Consider the following 23,620-nt stretch of genomic DNA (forward strand, 5'->3'; position numbering starts at 1 on the left):
GGAGGAGGCTGACCTCCAGCCCGGGCGCCGGGTTCAGCGACGCCCCGGCCGGCGCCGGTGCCTGCCAGGCACTCAGGGAGGCGGGGGCGCAGCGGAGGAGGCGGCGCCATCGCGAAGCCAGCGCCTCGCCAGCACTCAGCCTTGCCACCCGCCCGCAGTCCGGGCTGGACTGGGCGGCATTTGCCAAGGCTCCTCGGCCAGGCCCCGTCCGCCCGAGCCGCGCTGAGACCTGGGCAGCGGCCGCGTGGAGAGGAGGTGGCAGCTGCCCGGGAGGCCGGAGCCAGGCCAGCGACCCGCCATGGAGACCCGCTACAACCTGAAGAGTCCGGGTGAGCAGGGCTGGGGCCCCTGGGCTAGGAGTGCGGAGTGACCCTGGACCCCGGGGCGGTCGCCGCGGTCCCCTCACGTCTGGCGCCACTCGCGGCTCAGCTCCTGGTTTCGCGCTCTACGCGAGACCGCCGCCTGCCCGGGAAGTGCAGGCCGCAGGGCGGGGTGGCCGGGTGGACGCCCGCTGCCAATCCCCCGGCCGGCCAGCGTCCGCAGCACCCAGCCTCCCCCTTTTCTCGTCTTCGCCCGGTCCCGTAGAGCTGGGTCAGAAACTCATCCCTGAGAACAGGTGTAAAGGTGATGTGGGTGGGCGATAGTCAGCAACCCCCTCGCTGTACCTGCATCCTGAACACCGTCGTTAATTCCCTCCCCGTCGCTGTCAGTGGACTATTAGCCGGCTGATTTACTCACATTTGAGGAGTTAGTCGTTTAAACATCCTATTTGCAGCACTTGGGCGAATGCAATTACAGACATAAAGGAAGTGTTCTGTAACTAAACCAGTTAACTGTAGAGCTAAAGCAAAACAAAACAAAAACAAAACAACAACAAAAAAAAACACCTAGTTGAGCCCTGTTCTTGAGAGCTAACCTTGATTTTTGCCAGACTGGCTAATATGAAACATATCTGTCTTCAGTCGTAGGATTCCTTTCCTGCATTTAATGATCCTGCTTTATTTACACAAGCAGTCCCAGCAATACTAACCTTTACTTTCTGGTGCATTATAAAGATAAGCAACTAGCTTTCTCAGCTTAATGAAACAGGCTTGAAATAAATCATTGGATCCTCTAAATGGTATTTTTTCTATCTGTACCTTGATACATTTTGTCAGGGGGAAGAAACTCTACAGTTAACTCTGCATGATAAACTCTAGGGTATTAGTGATTTCACTAACTTTTGCGTTGCTTAACATTTCCTTCCAAAAAAAGCTGTTTCTCAGTAGGAATTAGCAAGACTAGCATCCTTATGGAAAGAGTTGACATTGTGAATCTTTGGGTTTTTTGTATGGTTTCAGAATATGCAAAAACCCCAGAAAAGCCTGAGGATATTGATTGGAGGGAGCTTTGTTAACCTGAGTGCTGTCAAGCTCAGAAATGTCCTTAGGTGACCAAGTGTGTAGAATTGGTCATAATATTTTAGGGGCCACTGACTCCTCAAAAAAATCTGATGAAGACCTGGCACGGTGGCACATGCCTGTAATCCCAGCACTTTGGGAGGCCTGAGCCCAGGAGGTGGAGAGCAGCCTGGCCAACATGGCGAAAGCCCGTCTCTACTAAAAACACAAAAATTAGCTGGGCATGGTGTTGGCGCACTTCTGTAGTTCCAGCCACTCGGGAGGCTGAGGCAGGAGGATGGCTTGACCCGTGGAGGCTGAGGTTGCAGTGAGCCAATATCGCGCCACTGCACTCCAGTGTGGGCAACAGAGCGAGACTCCATCTAAAAAAACAAAAACAAAAACAAAAAACAAAAAGAACCCCGGGGTGGGGAGGGAGGAAGAAAAGACCAAAGAGAAAGAGGGAAAGAAAAGCTTAATTTTTAAGGTAGATGGTAAAATGATTGAATTCTTTACATTGTGGTAGATTTAACTAGAACTGTTTGGGTAAAAATGTATGATGGCTTCCTGGTCACATGGTTCCTTAGGACAGCAGAGGTGCTCAGTGAAAGGTCCAGAGAATAATGCACATGTGAGTAGTAGTGCAGTTTGGAATGGAGAACTGGTGGAACCCAAGAGATTGTTGTCAGAAAACATCGCTCAATTTTGATAGGTTAGACTTAATACTATGATGATGTTTTTAAAATTCTTCAGAATTTTGTACATTTCCAAAGTATGTCAACTATTGTCAGCTGGTTGAGCTTTGGTTGACATGCTTCTAACTGTGTCATAAATTGCTTCCTTTTTTTGGTTTCATTTCCTCAAAGATAGTGTTGCGGTTCTAAAAAAAAAAACAGTGCTTCTTAAAACTCTATTTTTGTTAATGTGTGAATTATTTGGAGTTCATGGAGAAGTTGAATTAGGTGAGATATGGGACTTACTGAAAATGCTGGGAGGCATCGTGAAAATACTTCCTTCCTTTGCTTTATTCTCAGTCCTGTGTTATTTTTAGAGTAATGCCTGTGTGAAGGGGAGCAACTGAAAACTCCAATTTCCTGCGTACGGCAGGGTGCACACACACGTAAAACACCAACCAACCAGACAAACAAAAAACAACCACACAACGGGAGAGACATAATCTTTTACTCTTTATCTGATGTGGGATTGTCTTTGATGTATGAGTGGAAAGATGAAGTGAAGACAATACAGATAGTTGGTTAAGGGCCAGTGTAGTAGCATGTGGATATAGTAAATTTGTTCATTTCATAGGTGGGGAAACTTTTTCCTTTATGGTGTTTTTTGGAATGGACTTGTGATTGTGGGTAGAGCTGTTGTGTAGGATCACCTCAAAGCCTCTGACTAACCTGTCAGTAGTTGTCTATGGATCAATTTACTTGACCCATGTTTGGGTCCGCTCTGGCCAAGGAAGTAGAGTCCTATAGTACAAAGTGAGTAGATGTGTATATAGCACCTCTTTTGGCAGCTTCTTCATCGGGGGCCATTGACATGTGCAGCAGGTGATAGGAGTATAAGAGACTGGTGCAAAAGTACCCACTGCCTCCACCAGAAGTCTAAGAGTAACCTGTGCATGCCATTGGTGTCAACTGCACCTTCACACTAATCCACTCAAGGTTTCATGTCCAACTCAGACCCTTTTCCTAAGCTATAGATACACAGAACTTATGGTGACTCAACGTCTTCATCTTTATTTCCCATAAAGCAAAAAAAATCTTTACAAGTATAAAGACGAAAATCATAGTTTTCCTCTCCTCCCCTAAACTTGCAGTTTACCCTAATATTTCATATCCCATGGATAGACAGCACTCAGGCACCTATGGGAGTCATTTTTTATTTCTTGGTCGGCTTCCTTGCTCCATCCCTGCCCTGAAACACACAACTCAACACACACACACAAACACATATGTCTAATCAGTCACTGTTGTCACCAGATCAATTAAAACAAAAAATGATTACCCCTCAAATTGAAAAATTTTCAGTAGCTTTCTGATAGCTGTCGATAAAGTTCAAAGTAAACTGCTTAGCTTGGCCTAATGATTGACCCTGGCCTTCCTCACCAGCCTCATTGTCCACATTCTTATGCTCTTTTGCATTTTCTTTTTTTTTTTTTGGAGACAGGGTCTCCCAGCCTGGAGTGCAGTGGTGCCATCACAGCTCACTACAGCCTCAACCTCCTGGGCTCAAGCGATTCTCCCACCTCTGCCTCCCGAGTAATGGGGACCACAGGTGTGTGCCACCACGCCCAGCTAATTTTTATATTTTTTGTAGAGAGGAGGGTTTCACCATGTTGCCCAGGCTGGTCTCAAACGCCTGAGCTCAAGTGTTCCCTCTACCTTGGCTCCCCAAATTGGTGAGATTACAGGTGAGAGCCACTGCACCAGGCCTGCATTTTTACCTATCCATTTTGCCTGAATGACTCTCCAGCTGGAGTAGCTTTTCTCACTTACATGCTTTGGTTCCCATTGGAACCTCTGCTTAGAATGCCTTCCTTTAAATCCATCTGAAATTCCTATAGTTCTTCAAGCTTTAAGGTTCAGCCTTGTCTAGCTCCCCTAGGCAGACTAAAGTAGTTCCTACATATACTTGTACATAAATACTTGGTCAATATTACCACTTGTGTTGTAATTATCTTCATGTCTTTCTCTACTCAGTGTTATGGAAGACAAGAAGCAGGTCTTGGTCATTCTTTTATCTCCAACACTCGGACATTCTTTAAATGTTTGTTGAACTGATACCTTTGCAGGGTCCTCCTGGGCAGAAACATCACTCTGTAGGCATTTACTTAAGTACGTTCATTATGGGAGCAGGAAGAGGCAGTTAGGGAGCATGCCTTCCTTAATATACGTGTCTCCTGAATTTCATTCATGCTTTGGGAATTGATAATATCAATTGCTTTTCAAGAGAAATCCATATATGGGACACAGTGGCCTGTAGAAGATCCCTTTATTGTCAGCGGGATACAAACCCCAATGTGAGCCTAGTGAGCTAGCCCCGGTGTGTGAAGAATGCTAATGCCTAGGCCCACAGCACCTAGAGCATAGCTCCAGAGTGCCCATGTGGCCTCTATAAGAAGGAAGAACAAGAGCAGGCATCCAGGGGCCACCCCCTCGTTTCCTGGCACATCTTATCTCACCACAGAGAAAGGATTCCATGGAACAACCTTTCCAAGAGGTAGGAGAGGAGCTGGAATAAAAAAGTTTCCTCTCTAGCCGTGTAGAAGCGAGAGATGAAGTATCAGGAGGGGCAGACTATGCTGTAGCCCGGTTGCCAGGCAGCATTCTGAACCGCGACTGTTTCCTAACACTGGTATTTCTCCTCAGGAGCCAGGGAGCCATACCATAAGGCCAGCGACATCTGCTGAGGCATGGTTTTGAGTTAGGAAGAATCATTGAGAAGGCCTTATATGCCAGTCCATTTTCAACCTTAATGAGTCAGGGCCTGGGCAAGAAAGAGGGCTGAAAAGGAAAGGAGAATTTTGTGGAGAAATTATTGACTCTTAATTGACAGATTAAACATCGAGCCACAATCAGATCAAGTGACTTGTTCAAGGACTTAGAGCTACAAAATGTCAGAGTCAGAATTTTAATGCAGCTCTAAATCGAGTCCCTGTTTCTTTTCACTGAAGCATTCATAATATATGTTATTTTTGGAAAAAATAGATTATGGAAACGAGACTAATCTCACCTCTTGGCTACATGCCCTTAGCTCTTACATGATATGTGCTTGAGTGACTTAGGAACTAATAAAATCAGCTGTTTAGTTGTTGAACCAATGATCGTTAATGATTGTTCCTTTACAGGATTGGTACAGATACATTCTTATAACAATTCTGACCCTTTATACATCTCTCATAATATCCAAGTACAACTTTTGAGTGTTTATCTTCTTCTTTCCTGTTTAGGTGAGCTGAGTAGGGGAGAGGCAGAGAAAATGTGATAAGGGTATAGAATGACATAAAATCTGACTTCAGCTTAATCATTATTGAGTTCAGCCAGTTGATGAGGAATGAAGGAAAAACAATCTTTTTGGCATCTCCAAACTAATTAACTTCATAACAGCTTCCGTAATTGTATTTCTATCTAATAATATTAACTTAAAGGAATGATAGGTTTATGTGGCTTGAAAGCAGGGTTTTCCATCCTTGTTCCATGGATCCCTTCAGGAGTGAAATGGAAGGATGGGGAGTAGATAGCCTGCAGGTCCTTCCACTGGCCTCTGCAACCAAAGCGGCCCTGGGGTTTTTGTTTCACCTGTGGGGTTCTCATTAAGCTTTCTTTGAATGAAGGATTTTGTTTTATTAAGTTGAAAAATCATTGCCTTTACTTGGATTCTTAGAGCTATGTTGAGAGAAGATAGTAAAATATAATTCAACTAACATTTGAGTGCTTACCATGTGCTAAGCCCTGAGGAGACTACTGCTACACTGTCATTACTATTGCTTAGCAGGAAAAACGGATATTAAAAAAGTAATTACAAGTGAGACGAACTTCATAAGAGGAAAAATACAGTGTTATGATGGCATAGAGCAAGGAGACTCAACCTGGTCTCTAGGGCAGTGGTTTCTAAATCTAATCAGACTAATTCAGAGAGCATTCCTAGTCTCCACCCCTCCCTAGGACGCCTCAGGGATTTTGATCTGCCCAAATTGGAATCTCCAAGCACTGTTGGTGGGGTGGGGGTGGTGGCGACAAGGGAAGGTGTCATAGAGACGTTCCTGATAAGTTACTTAAAGGTCTAGGGTAGCCAGACTAGATGGTGAGGTGGAGGATGGGGCCGGAGCAGCCTGGGCCCTGAGGAAAGCTGTATAGAAAGGCCAAGAGTGGGGGGGAGGTAAAGTGTGTTCAAGGAATTGACCAAAGCCCAGTCTCTAGACTTGGAGGGAGAGGGTGTCTCAGTATGTACATGTTTCAAATATAGCATTTATCATGCTGTTTTGTTTTGACTGCACCTCCCAGCCGTAAGTCTGTAGTGACCAAAGCCATATTTTCTTGATGCATGAAGCTGTAGCATCTAGTACCTAGTAGGAACTCAATAAATAGTTGATGTTCCAGTGAACAAAGTCTCTGCATATAGGGACTTAGTTCAGAGTAAGAAATGGAAAAGAATATTAATAATTATGAAGTAGGATAGTAACTTAACTTTTTTTTGGCCAGGCATGGTGATTCACGCCTGTAATCTCAGCACTTTGGAAGGCTGAGGTAGGAGGATTGCTTGAGACCAGCCTGGGCAAGATAGTGGGATCCCCGCTCTAGCCAGGCATGGTGGTGCATGCCTGTGGCCTCAGCTACTGGGGAGAGCAAGGTGGGAGGACCGCATGAGCTTGGGAGGTTGAGGCTTCAGTGAGTGAGCCGTGTTCATACCACTGCCCTCCAGCCTGGAGGGTTTTGTTTTGTTTTGTTTTTGAGACAGAGTTTTGCTCTTTTGTTGCTCAGGCTGGAATCTAGTGGCACAGTCTCGGCTCACTGCAACCTCCACCTCCCTGGTTCAAGCGATTCTCCTGCCTCAGCCTCCCTAGTGGCTGGGATTACAGGCATGCGCCATCACGCCCGGCTAATTTTGTATTTTTAGTAGAGATGGGGTTTCACCACGTTGGTCAGGCTGCTTTCAAACTCCTGACCTCAGTTGATCCACCTGCCTCGGCCTCCCAAAGTGCTGGGATTACAGGCGTGAGCCACTGCGCCCAGCCTTATTTATTTATTTATTTATTTATTTATTTATTTTTTAGATAGAGTCTGTCTCTAAAGCCCAGGCTGGAGTGCAATGGCACGATCTCGGCTCACTGCAACCTCCGCCTCCTGGGTTCAAACGATTCTCCTGCCTCAGCCTCCCGAGTAGCTGGGATTACAGGCGCCTGCCACCATGCCTGGCTAATTTTTGTATTTTTAGTGTAGACAGGGTTTCACCATGTTGGCCAGGCTGATCTCGAACTCTTGACCTGAGGTGATCCACTTGCCTCGGCCTCCCAAAGTGCTAGGATTACAGGTGTGAGCCACTGCGCCTGGCCTCAAATGAAATTTTATGCAAAAGTCCTGATACATACCAAACCGTTGTGGTTGTATACGTGTAGGGGTTGCTTCTCAGTTAATCTCTCTCCCCATACCATTCCAACCTGTGCCTCTACACATTTTACTTTTATTATTACCTCTTCCTATTCGTATCTACCTGGGTAGTTTCTACTGTTTTTTTTTTTTTTTTCCCCACATGTCAGTACCTGACTCCTTTTCTTTTCCATCTGCTCTAAAGTTAGATGCCCAGCCTGTCCTCCCAGCATCTGGTGCACACCTCTCTTTTGAACTGTAACAGTGGTTGCAAACACAGTTTTGAGAAGCCTTTTCCCTGGCTCAGCCATCCTACTGAAGTATCCTGACATGTTTTAGCACCAGAAGCTTGAGATGAGAGGGGTTAGGATCCAGAGCGCATATCAAAGGATTGAATTTTGAGAGCCAATAGAGGACAAAGGGTGCAGATACAGATAGGATTGTAGATTGTGATAGGCATCTGAGCAGCTCCTGCTAGCAGTCATTCATCAGGGAGATAAAAAGCTGGCTGCCATTAACTGAAACAGAGGAAAATAATCTTGGAGTGCTAGGTGGAAAGAGTAGGCTGAAGGCTTACTAGAGAAATGTGGGGACAGTAGGTGGCATTGTATCCCAGTAGAGGTTGTTGGTAATGACTCGTAATGGCATTACTGCACCAGCCTCTCTGACTTTTTTTCCTCCTTTCAGTAATGCTCAGCTGTTTGGGTGTAGACACCAAATAAGATGGTTGGGTTGGGTCAGGCACGGTTGGATTTTATTAAGGGAGCATGAAAGAGGGACTCCTGAGAGCCAAGGGTGTGAATAAAGAGGAAAATAAATATAAGTATAGGAGGGGTGAAGAAAGTTGTGGGGTCAGTGGACTGGAGGTTTTAGTGAAGCTGAAGAATCATTTCAAGAAGGAATTTCATCAGGGCTATGGAGAGTCAGTGAATTCAGGGGAGAGTCCGTTAATTTAATGCAAGATAGTGGATGGAAAGTCCCAAGAGGTGGAGGATATAGGGGTGTTTCCTGTTCACCGAGCATGAGATCCAGATGATACATTTTTTGTTAATAAAGATATTGTAACAGGGTAGAGCCAAACTGCCTGTGTTGGAATCCCATCTCTGTCATTACTGTGTGACCTTGAACAAGTTATATAATCTCTCCGTGTCTCGGCTTCTTCATCTGGAAAATAGGGATAAAAATAATACCTATCTAGTAATGTTGTATTAAGGGTTAAATGAGTTATTAATGTCTGTAAAAGCACTTCAACAAATACCACCGTATAGGAAGTATGTATAAGTACTTATTAAATAAAAATAGTGTCTTCACTATATATTTAATATGTAACTCTTTAAAGTGTTAATGCCTAGCAACTATTTCCTTCCTCTCCCCCTCTATTTATTCCCATCATCTTATAATTAAACCTTTGCCATATGCTCATTTGCACTAGTTCTCTACACATTTTTCATTAGGCTTGTAAGTCTGTGTTAATCATTCAGAAAAGTATATTTTAAATATCTCTATTTTATGAATTTTATTTTAGCTGTTAAGCGTTTAATGAAAGAAGCGGCAGAATTGAAAGATCCAACAGATCATTACCATGCGCAACCTTTAGAGGTTAGTTTCTATCTCCATGTTCTTCATATGGATTTTAACATTTAAAACAAATTCTTTAAAATTGCTTTTCATTGCTTTGAGTCATTACAGATGTGTGTGATGTAGTTTGACATTTTATTCACCATATTCCTGAATATTTCATTAGCCACTTTAGAAGAAACAGATTTTGTGGTCTTTATAAAATGGGTCTCAGATGCTAAGTTGAGGTTAGATCTTTTTTTTTTTTGCATATGGAGTCTCTCTCTGTTGCCCAGACTGGAGTGCAGTGACGTGACTTCGGTCCACTGCAACCTCCGCCTTCCGGGTTCAAGCAATTCTCCTGCCTCAGCCTCCTGAGTAGCTGGGATTACAGGCGCATGCCACCACGCCCGGGTAATTTTTGTGTTTTTAGTAGAGACGGGGTTTCACCATGTTGATCAGGCTGGTCTGGAACTCCTGACCTCGTGATCTGCCCACCTTGGCTTCCCAGAGTGCTAGTGCTGGGATTACAGGTGTGAGCCACTGCACCCAGCCGAGGTTAGATCTTGAGTCTGAGGGAGGGAAGGTGGAAAGATACTTTACAGTTTGGAAGCCTCTTGATGGGTCTCCGTAGCTACTCAAGGCTTTTTGTACAAGCATCTCTACCTCTCTCAGTCTTCTCATTGTAAAAGGAGGGCATTTAAATATACTCAGGCAGGTTTTCATGGTAACAGTGGGAATAAAAATATAACTTAAGTGCAAGTATTTTGTATACTGAAAAGTACATATTAACTGTAAGATGACATTAAATATATTAATATTACCATTTTATAAATAAGCTCTTAGGTATCTATAAGGATTAATTTTTAAAGATTTGTTAAAATAACCCAAACATAGTAATTTTTTGATTATATAATTATAATAATTTGCTATTCTTTTAAGGATTAATTTCTAATTTAAACCTGTAAGCTATGAATATATAACAGAAATTTTTAATGTGTTTATTATAAAAGATTTTAGCTCAATGGAACATGAAAGCTAGATTAAGTAGCTTTCACTTATAAATTTAATTTATCACTTACATTCTCAAGACATCTCATACATTAGAAACTATACTAGCAATAATATAAAGCATTTAGTTTTTCTTGCTTGGTAATATTTCTGATATTGAGATAAAATGATCAAACTTTTTAATATTATTAATTCCTTGTGGATTATTGTTTTTGTTCAGGATAACCTTTTTGAATGGCACTTCACGGTTAGAGGGCCTCCAGACTCCGATTTTGATGGAGGAGTTTATCATGGGCGGATAGTACTGCCACCAGAGTATCCCATGAAACCACCAAGCATTATTCTCCTAACGGTAAGAATTTTGGATTTTTAGAATGCTCATGACTTAACTCTTCCTGGTAGGTGCAAAATATAGTAAGCAAATCATTTTCATTAAGAAATATTAGAACAGTATAATTTTGCTTTTGGGGTCCAGGCCCTGGGACTACAATTTTTTTCCTCCAAAATAATTCCTAGGAAGCTGATGCATCCGAGAAGTAAAAATGATACAACTGAATGCATAAATGTCACATCATGGTTGTTAGGATTCAATGAATTAATATATGAAAAGCGCTGGGCATACACATCTGGCACTTCATAAGTACTCACTAAAGGTTAGCTAATGTTATTGTGCCTTGTAATCACATTGTCTCTTTCAACTTCCCACCTTTCTTACACTCTCTTCCTCAGTTTTCTCATCTTTACAAAGAGAATAATGATACCTACCTCACTGAGTTTATGTGGGATGAAAAGTATCAATATCTTATTGTATAGCTCTTAGAATAGAGTCTGACACAGAGTATTCAATAAGTGTTAGCATTATTATTACTATTTATATCTCAGAATTTCTCTCTTTCTCTCCAACTTTACATGTCTTTTCTTCATGTGAAGGAAAAAAATTTTTTTTTTAGAGACACGGTCTTGCTCTGTTGCCCAGGCTGGAGCGCAGTGGCCCAACATAGCTCACTGTAGCCTCAAACTCCTGGGCTCAAGCAATCCTCCCACCTCAGCCTCCTGAGTAGCTGGGACTATAGGCACATGCCACTGTGCCCAGCTAATTAAAAAGCTTTTTGGTAGAGACATGGTCTCATTGGTCTTGAACTACTGGCCTCAGGCAATCCTCCCGTCTCAGCCTCCCAAAGTGCTAGTCACCATCATACCTGGCCAAGGAAAACTATTGATCTAATTCCTCTTCAATTGTTATGCTTTTCTTCTCTCATTTCCTTTAATTTTAACTATGTTTAATTATCCCCTAACCTTGAAAGAAGCAAAAACAAACACAAAAACCTTCCCCTGTATCTGTTACCACTTTAAGCTGTGCCTATTTTTCTCTTTGGTAACCTCCAAGGCATCCTTTCTCTAGTGTAGCCTGCTGCAGTCCACCTTCCACACATAGTGCCCTGTTGAAACATGAAACTACACCAGTCTCAGAGATTAGTTTGAGAAATCTCACTGCTTCTTCTCAGTCTTCATCCTGTTCTATCTAAGTTAAACATCTGACCCACATGGAGTAGCAAATGGTGAAACAACAGGTATTCGTCAATAAATACCAAATTAATGCTACTTTTACCTCTATTTTGTATAACAGAGAGAGCATTTGTTTAAGAGCCAGTAGGCCTAGATTCTGACTGGTGCTCTTTCCATTACACTATGGGTGGGTTACATAATGTCTTTAAAATTCAGTTTTCTCATCAGTCAAAAGGAATTTTGTGTTTGGTAATTGTAATCACACCATAAAGTACCTGACATATAGAAGCTGCTTAACAAGTATTAGCTGATACTCCTCTCTTCTTCTTTTTTTTTTTTTTTTTTCTTTTCTTTTCTTGGGGACAGGGTCTCACACTGTCACCTAGGCTGGCATGCAGCAATGCAGTCATGGTTCACTGTGGCCTTGAACTCCTGGGCTCAAGGAGTCTTCCTGTCTTAGCCTCCCAAGTAGGTAGGACTAGAGGCACACGCCACCACTCCTGGCTAATTTTCTTTCTTTTTTTTTTTTCTTTTTCTGTAGACAGTGTCTCACTAGGTGGCTCAAACTGGTCTTGAACTCCTGGCCTGAAGTGATCCTCTCGCCTCAGCCTCCCAGAGTGCTGAGATTACAAGCGTGAGCCACTTCGCTGGCCAGTAAAACTTTATGTGTTAATTATTTAGATTTCAGTTGTGCAACTCAGTTTCAAAAGGTGCTGTAAAACACCTTCTAACAACAGCTTTTATTATTCAGCATCCAACAAGTATTTTTGGAGTCTATAAGGACAAAAAAATCTGTGCCCCATTAGAGGTTACATTTTTTTAAAAAATCTTTTTAAGATAATTTCTAAAATTATTATATATAAATAGTATATTTTTACTTAGAAAGTATAAACATTAAACACATGTATTTAATTTTCTAGATGTATTGTTTATTCCTCAGGCTAATGGACGATTTGAAGTGGGCAAGAAAATCTGTTTGAGCATCTCAGGACATCATCCTGAAACTTGGCAGCCTTCGTGGAGTAGTAAGTGTTAATTTATAGTGAATATAAATCTCTTATAACTTCAGTCAATTCATAGTTATGAAGTATAATACTCTCTTTTTTTTCTTTTTCCAGAATAAACCCAGTTGCTTTTACAAAGCAATTTAGATTGATATTTACTTTTTTATTTCAGTAAGGACAGCATTATTAGCCATCATTGGGTTTATGCCAACAAAAGGAGAGGGAGCCATAGGTTCTCTAGATTACACTCCTGAGGAAAGAAGAGCACTTGCCAAAAAGTAAGTTTTGCATTTCATTCTTGTTGAGGTCTGAATGGTATTCAGGGTAATGGCTATTAGGAGGTAGGGCCTGCCTCTTACTATGTGACTTACTTTCTGAGCGACTGTAGCTACAGGATCTTATCTCAGTTTTGCTCTTTTAGAAATTCAGTTGTAATAATTTCCTTGGAGTGACCAGAATCTAAGTAATTTATTTAATGCTATCTAGTCTTAAAAAGTCGTTGATACTATTTCACTATTTTTTTTTTAATACAGTGGGAGATATATTCTCCTGGAAAACAATACCAGTCATTTGTTTCCACTTATATGGAATTACAGATGGAAAAGAACCAGAGCAATTATTTGTAGCTTTCCACAAGATTACAAACCCCTTGAGGGCCGGGAGAGAATCCACTTTATCCATCTTTGCATCTAGCTCATAGCAAGTGCTTAATAAGTGATCTGGAATAAAGCAAAAGAGATTTTCTCTATCAAGTTGTGATTGCCCAGGGGCAATCACAAACAGAGAAGTGCTGCCTTCTCTGTTTTTTTCAGGTGCAGGTGTATTTTTGTCTATATAACCAAGATCAGTCCTTCCGTTCAGAGTAGCCCCTCTTTGAGTAGCGCTGATACCTAATTTTTGATGTTGATAATTTTTCTGCTCTGGAGTCTGCTGCCTACCACCCTTCAGACATATTATGCTAATTAAATTATGGCATATTTTACCCTAGCACACCCCAGAGTAGGCCCTCCGCAGATATTTGCTAAATCAAATAGTTAGATTTTAGCATCTGGAAGATTTGGTAGACTTCTTGGTCTTATAAGCAACTTTTCTTTTTAAATCTTATTTCCAAACTCTGGGGATGTACTTTATTTGTACAACTCTTGATAGATTACACTATGTACTTTGAATACATAGTATTTGTTTTCATTCAATTTAGATGATTTTATCCATTTGATTTCATGTGCAAGATTAAAAAAACAAAACAAAACTGGAGTTCTTGTTCTTCTCGGCTTCTCACTATATATTCTAGATTCTCAGTCTACAATAGAAACCTTTTAAAAAATTGTTTTGGGCTGGGTATGGTGGCTGACACTTGTAATCCCAGCACTTTGGGAGGCCAAGACAGGTGGATTGCTTGAGTTCAGGAGTTTGAGACCAGCCTGGGTAACATGGTGAAACCCCATCTCTACAAGAAAATACAAAAATTAGCTGGGCGTCTCAGCTACTTGGAAGACTGAGGTGGAAGGATTGCTTGACCTGGGGAGGTTGAGACTGCAGTGAGCCATGATTGTGCCACTGCACTCAAGCCTGGGGGACAGAGTTGAGACCTTGTCTCAAAAAAAACAAAGAGATTTTTTATTCAACCAAGGTAGTGTGCTACCACTGTAGATAAACTAATAAATTCAAAATAAACACTCTCCTTAAGTTTCATCTGACTCAGTTAAACGTGAATACATTTTGAAGCAAATAATTTGCATATAACCAATTCTCAAAGGCGTGTGGACAACAGTGCCACTTCTGGAAAAACAAGAAATACTCATCAATAAATACTAAATTAGGCTGGGCACAGTGGCTCATGTTTGTAATCCCAGCACTTTGGGAAGCCGAGGCAGGAGGATCACTTGAGCCTAGGAGTTCCAGACCAGTCTGTACAACATAGGGAGACACTGTCTCTACAAAAAAAAAAAAATTAGTTGGGCGTGGTGGCACACACCTGTGTTCCTAGCTATTTGGGAGGCTGAAGAGGCTGAGATGGGAGGATTATTGGAGTCTGGGAGGTTGAGGCTGCAGCAAGCCATGATTGCACCACTGCACTCCAGCCTGGGTGATAGAACAAGGAGACCCTGTCTCAAACAAACAAACAGAAAAACTAAATTATTGCTACTTTTACATATATTTTGTTTATATGATATTTCATAATTTTAAATAGTATGTTCTTTAAGACCTAAGGTTTTTTAATTAATAGAACTAGAAGTACTATGAAAAACAATTTTTTAAAAAGAAGTTCAACAATGTAACTATATATTTTTATATATGATGCATGTTTACTTTCAGTAATTCATATCCTCATATGACTCTTGTAAACGTCAAGGAAGTTTTGACTATATCTGGAATACAAAGGGAAAAATGGAAAGAGAAATATATTTTAGAAAATAGTCTAGTTAACAGACATATCCTGAGTCTCTACTTAATATATAATCAGTAATAAATTAAGTCTTTGGAATTTCTGCAAGTTCTCCCAAGTCTTTCAAGTTATACTCTATTTGTGAGGGTTTTTTTTTTTCTAGAAATATCTGTAAATTCTATGTTTAATTAGTTTCTTTACTGCTTTATATGTATTTCTGCTAACATAATTTGATCTTGTTAAAGGACTTTTTTTCACAGCCTTAAAATAGTTTTGTTATATGTGATCTCAAGGACTGTATAATAGACAATTTTCTCATTGTATAGATGTAAAACTTATTTTTCTTTAGATAGTTATTGGAAAAAATAGGATCTGAGCCCTGGATTTTTTTAAAGCCAGCCTAAGATTTACTTGTCTCAGGACTATAATTATTACATTAATTGTCTAATTCATAGCATGTGGATAAATGTGATATGGAATTTTCCAGTGTTCCTTTCTTTTAAGTTTAATGATTCAGCATTTGAGTGTCTCAGTAAGAGGAAATTAAACATTTAACTATTTGATTTATTTTCATTTAAAAAATTGTTTTCTACCAGATCACAAGATTTCTGTTGTGAAGGATGTGGCTCTGCCATGAAGGATGTCCTGTTGCCTTTAAAATCTGGAAGCGATTTGAGCCAAGCTGACCAAGAAGCCAAAGAACTGGCTAGGCAAATCAGTTTTAAGGTACTATAAATTCTTAAATAAATTCTAATCTTGTAGCCCTTTTGTTTACTGCTGTATTCTGCATAGAAAGGAAAGCAATGCAGTTCTATTACAATATAACATTTGCAAATGTTTTTCTTTTTTCATATTTTTTTATTTTTAATTTGTGTGGTTACATAGTAGGTGTATATATGTATAGGGTACATGAAATGTTTTAATACTGGCATGGAAGTTTTTTCTTATTACAGAATTCCTAACTACATTCATGAAAGCTTTATAGCATAGTGAGTGAGTAAAACTTGAACTCTGGTATACAATGCCGGGGTTCAAATCCCAGCTCTGTTGCTTAGTAGTAGTATGATGTCAGACGTATTAATTAACCACTCACTTTGTGCCTTTTTCTTATCTATAAATAATAATGGTACCTATATCATAGGATTATTGTGAGGATTGAATTAATATATGTAATACATGGGTTGCATTCAGAACTGTCCCTGGTGCTTAATAAATTCTAGCTATTATTACAGAAAATATAGATAAGAAGAAGAAAATGATGGCTGGGCATGGTGGCTAACCCCTGTAATCCCAGCACTTTGGGAGGCCGAGGTGGGCGGATCACCTGAGGACAGGAGTTCGAGACCAGCCTCAACATGGAGAAACCCCATCTCTACTAAAAATACAAAATTAGCTGGACGTCATGGTGCATGCCTGTAATCCCAGCTACTTGGGAGGCTGAGGCAGGAGAATTGCTTCAACTTGGGAGGCAGAGGTTGCAGTGAGCCGAGATCACGCCATTGCACTCCAGCCTGGGCAACAAGGGTGAAACTCCATCTCAAAAAAACAAAAAAAGAAAAAGAAAGAAAAAGAAAATGACATTCATAATCCCACCCTCAAGAAACAGCTACTGTTAATTTGGCATCCCTCCCATATATCCCTTTTTTCTGTATATGTTTTACCCAACCATAGGATTATATAGTATTTTAATACTTTGAGTATTAAATATTTAATTATTGAAAATATTGGCTGGGTGCGGTGGCTCACGCCTGTAATCCCAGCACTTTGGGAGGCCGAGGCAGGCAGATCACAGGGTCAGGAGATTGAGACCATCCAGGCTAACACAGTGAAACCCCGTCTCTACTAAAAATACAAAAAATTAGCTGGGTGTGGTGGTGCATGACGGTAATCCCAGCTACTTGGGAGGCTAAGGCAGGAGAATCACTTGAACCCAGGAGGCAGAGGTTGCAGTGAGCCAAGATGGTGCCACTGCACTCCCACCTGGTGACAGAGCGAGACTCTGTCTCAAAAAAATATAAATAAATACATACATATATAAAGTATTAAGTATTTAATCCTCCTGGAATTTAATTAGCTTCACAGACAGAAATGTCAACCTGCATTAAGCAGCATGCTCTCTCCTCCTCCCTGTCCACTTCTCTATGGACTGTCTGTCTTTCCAGGACCAGTTCCCTTCTCTTCTATTGTAGTGCCTGGAGGAGGAGGAGCTCAGAATATGTTTACTTTCTTCCTTTTGAGGATTCCTATTACACTTAAAATTGCTTCTGAAAAATCTCAGGACCAAATGTGTTTTGTACATGAGAATTTTTCAGACTTAAGAAAAGATCTTACTATACCATATATTAACTAACCTGCCATGCGATCTGGGGCAGCACCTCATAATCAAATCCATTAGGATTTCCTCAGCAAATCTGAGAATATTACATTAATGTGGGATTAATGTTTACACTAATGTGGGATAAAGACTATTCATAGCTTTACATCAGCTCATATCAGGCTTTGCCTAAAAATTACCAAGAAAACCTTGAGTTTTGAGAGCTTTTTAGCATTGTGGACTGTGAACCATGGGTGTTAGTTTTGTCCCTTATCAAGTAACGGCGTCTTGAGAACAGGTGTTGTTCATGCTTCTTCCTATGATACCTAGTACAGTGTTGGACACAAGAGTGCTCAGTGCTTAACTGCCTGATAATAGATGTTAAACTAGCAATTAAATCCAACAGAAGGGATTTAGCAGGTTGTAGATTGTGTATGTTTCCTGTTGTAACATTGCTCTTGGGCCTATCTTGTTTATAGGCAGAAGTCAATTCATCTGGAAAGACTATTTCTGAGTCAGACTTAAACCACTCTTTTTCACTAACTGATTTACAAGATGATATACCTACAACATTCCAGGGTGCTACGGCCAGTACATCGGTATGGCTCTTATCTTTCAATATATATGTATGTCTCTATCATTATCATTGTTTGCAATAGGAGGAGAAGATACTAGATCAAATATCTGAAAAATTTGGTTCTCTTAACAACTGGATTCTAACTCATCAGTCCCTCTAATGAATTATATTATGTTGAGCAAGTTGTTCATGCTTTCTGGCCTCAGTTTTCTTTTTTTGTTAAATGGGGCTGGATTAAATAATTTTTGTCTTATCCCTCCAGAATTCTATGATTGTCTGAAAAGTTAATTTTAATATAGTGTTAGACTCTGAATAAAACAAAATATCCATATGTTAGCCACTTTCTGAATAGACACTATTTTTGGCAGGATTGTTCAGCTGCATTAAGATACTGACTTAATAAAGTCCTAGAGCCAAAAATTTGCTTTAGACTTGCTCTGTCCAACACAGTAGCCAACAGCTACATGCAGAATGTAAGTTCTGTGAAGATCAGGGGTCTCTTTCAACTTCTCCACTGTATCCCTAGTGCCTGGCTTAGTGCCTTCTATATAGTAGATTGTCAGTGTTTATTTGTTGACTGAATGAATGAATCTTAGGATTGGTACTTTTAAAAAATGCTAGGAATACAATTAAGTAAATCAAGAAGTTTAAGTAAATTAGAGTGTACAAATAACGATGTTATTATAGTAGTATTTCTCATTTTGATTTAATACATAAAACTTAGAATTCTTGTTCATAGACATAGGTCATTAATTGAGACCATTTTTGGTTAAAATACCAACAAGCAATAAATTGTCTACAATTGCAAGTTAAGTTTTTAATTATTTAAAACTTTATATACATATAAACTCTCTCAGAGTATGATTATATAATTTGATCACTATGAAAGTAACTGAAACCTGGTTTGGCTAAGGGTGGTTATTTTACATTAAGTGTAATATAAATTAATTGAGATGTTATACATCAAATCCCAGATAAGCTATGATTTTTTTTTTTTTTTTGTTAGCCTTGAGAGGCAAGAGATTGCCAAAACTTTAAATGCAGCAGATAATATCAGGCCATCTGTTGCTTTTTGATGCAGATATTTTAGCATCAAAAAGCAATGGGAAATGTAGAAATGGGAAAAACATTGATGGCAGTTTTGTTTTTGCAGTCTGTCAGGTTTTTTCCTTTTCCCAGGGCAGGAATCAAGGTTCTGAATAAGCCATTTCTTTTTCTATTAAAAAGCAAAACTCCCTCACACATGCTGGTTATTCTAGGTTATTATAGAAACATTTATATATATAAATATATATGTATCACTAGGGACAACTAAGAATGTGATTTTTTTTTTTTTTTTTAAGAGAGAGTCTCGCTCTGTTGCTCAGGCTGGAGTGCAGGCGTGTGATCATACCTCACTGAAGCCTCAACCTCCTGAGCTCAAGTGATCCTCTTCCCTCAGCCTCCCAAGTAACTAGGACCACAGGTGGGCATGACCACATCTGGCTAAGTTTTAAAATTTTTCTGTAGAGATAGTGTCTCACTATGTTGGCCAGACTGGTCTCAAATGCCTGGGCTCCTGCCTAAACTTCCCAAAGTGCTGTATGATTGTTTTAAATAGGAAACAATTTAGAATTTTATAATATCAAGGCACTTGATTTTTAGTCAGTGATATACCATCCAAAAGGCATCTGAGGCTGGGCACATTGGTTCACGCCTATAATCCCAGCACTTTGGGAGGCCAAGGCAGGAGGATCGCTTGATCCCAGGAGTTCAAGACCAGCCTGGGCAATGTAACAAGATCCCATCTCTTAAAGAAAAAAAAAAGATTAAAAAAAATAGAGACAAAAGGCATCTGACATTTTTAATTAAATTAAAACATTATATGTATATAAATATTTTCATTAAGTGTATGTGTTAAAATATCATCTACAGTCAATGTTTTAAGAGATTGTTTTTCTAAATATATTAATAAAACTATTAAAAGGTCAAAAAGCTGTCCTAAGTTATGACTTTTTTTTGAACCTAAATGTAGATGCCCCCCAAGGGATATATTATTAGTAACAATCATTCTTGGTAGTGTTGCCTTTAGTCATATGTTGTCCTCTGAGATTCTGTGTATTCTTGGATAGATAACAAGTATATTTACAAACTTATTTGCCAGTTTCAAACAAAGTTTCTTAAAATTTCCTAGTATGGAGTCCAGAATTCCTCGGCAGCATCCTTTCATCAACCTACCCAACCTGTAGCTAAGAATACCTCCATGAGCCCTCGACAGCGCCGGGCCCAGCAGCAGAGTCAGAGAAGGTCTTCTACTTCACCAGATGGAATCCAGGGCCGCCAGCCAAGAGACACCCACACTGATCATGGCGGATCAGCTGTACTGATTGTCATCCTGACTTTGGCATTGGCAGCTCTTATATTCCGACGAATATATCTGGCCAATGAATACATATTTGACTTTGAGTTATAATATTGTTTTGTGACTTAAGAGCTGTGACTCAACTGCTTCATTAAACATTCTGCATTGGGTATAATCTAAGAATTGTTTACAAAAAAGTTATTTTGTATTTACCCTTCATTCCTTTTTTGATCCTTATAAGTTTAGTATAAATATATCTAGACATTCATACTATGTCTAGCAGTTATGTCCTGCTTAAAGGGACCGGAAGTCAAAGTTCCTTGTCTCACTATTTGATCTGCTTTGCAGGGAAATAACTTGTTTTTTCTCATGCTTCACCTTCTTTTTATGTAAATTTGTAATACTTTCCTATATAGCTCTTTGAAATTTTTGGATAAAAGATGATGTTTTAAGTTCCAGTGAGTATTACTAGTTACTCAATACCACTTATTGAGTACACTGTTTCTACGTATGTAGAATGTATAGGGATAGAAGAGTTAAAAAGGGAAAGCAAAACTCCTCAAGTAGCTTCCTTAAAATGTCATTTATAGGAGATGTTTATAGGGATTGCTCATTCTGTGACTTTATTTGTGTCCTAAACATTCTTCAGTGAAAATAATTTTATTTCAGTCAAACATTTATGAGGAAATGAGATCACATCTTTGTCACTGGATGCTACTTGAAGAGGGAGTACTTTGTAACCACTTTGATATGCTGTTATCATCACCGCTCCCTGCCCCCTGCTGCCATATCCACAAGTTTAAAAAGAAATAAAACAGTCTTCCATAGATTTTTGTTTTAAGGAAGAAAGGGCCCAAGCCAGGAGATGCTTGATTTTCTTCCAGAAGTTAAATGGGGGGTTCTTAAGATTTGAATGTTTGCTCTGCTTTGAAATGTATGTCTTTGGGGATGTATTATATGCCTAGCTTTATAATCAGTATAAATTTTAATTATTCCAGGAATATGCATAATATTGAAATATTTCGTGTACTATTTTAATAGAAAACCTCAGGGCCCAAGTAACTGATAGAAGTTAGAAAAACCTTTACTTAGAATTGTCCACCTAGTCAGAGCCCAGGAAGGAATTTTCAGTGGAAAAATCAATATATAACTTAGTTCTAGCTAGCTCCACAAGTAGATAATATTATCATCACAATGGCTGGTGAGACCATATAATCACAGAAAAACGTTGCCTTCAGCATGTTCAGTTCGCAGCACTGAGGGCACTCTTGAGGGTGTTGTTAATGAAGACTTAATTTTTAAATACAGGTAGTTCCAAGCTTTCAAATAGGTTATGCTCCAAAAGTGTTATTTGTAAGTTAAGTTTTTTACAAGTCAGACAATATTGGAAATGGTATTTAGGTTCTAGATCAGCCCACGAAAGTTAGCCCATATGTATATCTTGAATAGTATAGGGGAGGGTATTCATAAAGTCCTTATGTGGTTTTAACTAAGTGAAATTATGGACAAGAGAAATAATTTAAAAAATCATTTTAAAGGCAAATTTAATTTTTACTCCTGTTTATGGAACTTTCGTTCTATTAACTGTCAGACATAATTTCTGTTTTCATCTGAGAGACAACTTTCCTTTATTTCTACATTTAAACTAAGAACATATTGTACACTATTATATAATACAGAATTGTCTTAAACTTTAATAAATTTTCGTTTTAAAAGTGTTTACATATTATTTTTTATATCTGTAGCTGAATTTGTTAAAGTCTAAAAAGCTCAAGGACTTTATGAAGATCTCATTATATGAGGAAAATCATAGGTTACCATTTTATAACTTTATTGCCGTAAGAAAATACATTCTAAAAGTCTTGATTTGAAACATATTAGAAACCTTGGTTCAGTGCTCAGTGGTCTCCTAGCAAGAAGTCACCGACCCAGCTGGGAAAACCAGGTAGCTTCATAGGAGAAGAAAGAAATCCCCACGACCTCAACCCCTGCTGAGATTGTGTGCTAGGAACAGTCTTCCCTCCATTTCCCCTCAAACTTGAGCCAGCCTCTGGATCGATGTGATCTTGTTGCACATTTCCATGGGGTGTACCTATACTTTAAGCCAATCCTGCTGCATTCACTGCTAAGTTAAATAAAAAGCCAAGAAGATTTTGCATCATGCAGATCCTTTGCTATCTGACTTGCATCTCTTCCCTCACCTGTCAGCTAGCCACCTGCTTGTTTGTGTTGGGATATTTTTTAGCACCTGAAGCACCATCTGAAAGGGGCACCATTTTCTTCTTCCCTTTTACCTCACATATGCTACCTAAAAACTCTTAAGTTGTCAATCTGACCCCCAGCGTGAGGTTAATGAGCAAAATTGGTCTTTGGGGCCCTTTTTGTCCAAGCCCCACTGAAAGGCCTCTTCATAAAACTATTATCTTTAAAGTCCTACTTTAACTCCTTAATTCCAGCATACAGCTAAAACTGGATGGATATTCTGGTAAGTAAAGGCTGAGGACTCCTCCTTACTTTAATCCTCAGATCTAGACAACTCATGACATTTTCTTTGACCAACATAGCACATGATGAGATATCAAGGTAATTAAACTAGCATGCTTGAAAAAAATACGTAATCTGTTTCACCTGTAACTGTTTAAGCCAATGAACTTTTCAAAATTTATGTAATATGGGACTTTTATGTAGCACTTTATGTTTTCATGCTGCTTATTGTTTTATTCTACTGAAATAAATGAATTTCAAGGTTCTCAACTTTAATTTCAAAAATTGTTTACTGTTTTGACTATGGGAATACAAAATTTCCTATTTCAGGAGAATAAGAACTCCTTTTGTCATTTTTGGCTATGAATAAACTTTTTGGTCTCTTGAGACCACCCATTTTTATAGATCAGAATCAGAAAACAAGTAAACCTCACGCATTTGGACTCATTCGAACAAAAACCTAGGCCAAAATACTGAAAAGCATTGTGGGGAAAAGAAAGAAAGGATCAGACTGTTACTGTGTCTATATGGAAAGAAGTAGACATAAGAGACTCCATTTTGTTCTGTATTTGAGATGCTGTTAATCTGTGACCCTACCCCCAACCTTGTCCTTGCAAGAGACATGTGCTGTGGTGACTCAAGGTTTAAAGGATTTTGGGCTGTGCAGGGTGTGCTTTGTTAAACAAGTGCCTGAAGGCAGCTTGCTGGTTAATAGTCATCACCATTCTCTTAATCTCAAGTACCCAAGGACATGCACATTGCCAAAGGTCGCAGGGACCTCTGCCTAGGAAAGCTAGGTATTGTCCAAGGTTTCTCCCAGTGTGATAGGCTGAAATATGGCCTCGTGGGAAGGGAAAGACCTGATCGTCCCCAGCCTGACACCCGTGAAGGGTCTGTGCTGAGGAGGACTAGTACAAGAGGAAAGAAGGCCTCTTGGCGGTTGTTGGCAGTTGAGATAGAGAAAAG

The 23,620-nt window shown here is 39.7% G+C and overlaps 1 protein-coding gene across 2 annotated transcripts; it reads left to right on the forward strand.

Moving 5' to 3' along the window:
* On the forward strand, positions 1 to 22,939 carry UBE2J1 (ubiquitin conjugating enzyme E2 J1). Of its 2 annotated transcripts, XM_005552374.5 has the most exons (8): positions 1 to 329; positions 9,000 to 9,073; positions 10,263 to 10,394; positions 12,489 to 12,573; positions 12,725 to 12,830; positions 15,535 to 15,664; positions 17,732 to 17,851; positions 20,003 to 22,939. In XM_005552374.5, the coding sequence occupies exons 1-8, from the start codon at positions 299 to 301 to the stop codon at positions 20,279 to 20,281; spliced, it is 957 nt and encodes a 318-aa protein (XP_005552431.1). In that variant the 5' UTR covers positions 1 to 298; the 3' UTR covers positions 20,282 to 22,939. The 2 variants fall into 2 exon arrangements, with proteins under 2 accessions (XP_005552431.1, XP_015304591.1); XM_015449105.4 differs by lacking the exon at positions 17,732 to 17,851.
* Positions 22,940 to 23,620: the final 681 nt, after the last annotated feature.

Source organism: Macaca fascicularis, chromosome 4 (genome assembly GCF_037993035.2).
Source record: "Macaca fascicularis isolate 582-1 chromosome 4, T2T-MFA8v1.1".
NCBI lineage: Eukaryota > Metazoa > Chordata > Mammalia > Primates > Cercopithecidae > Macaca > Macaca fascicularis.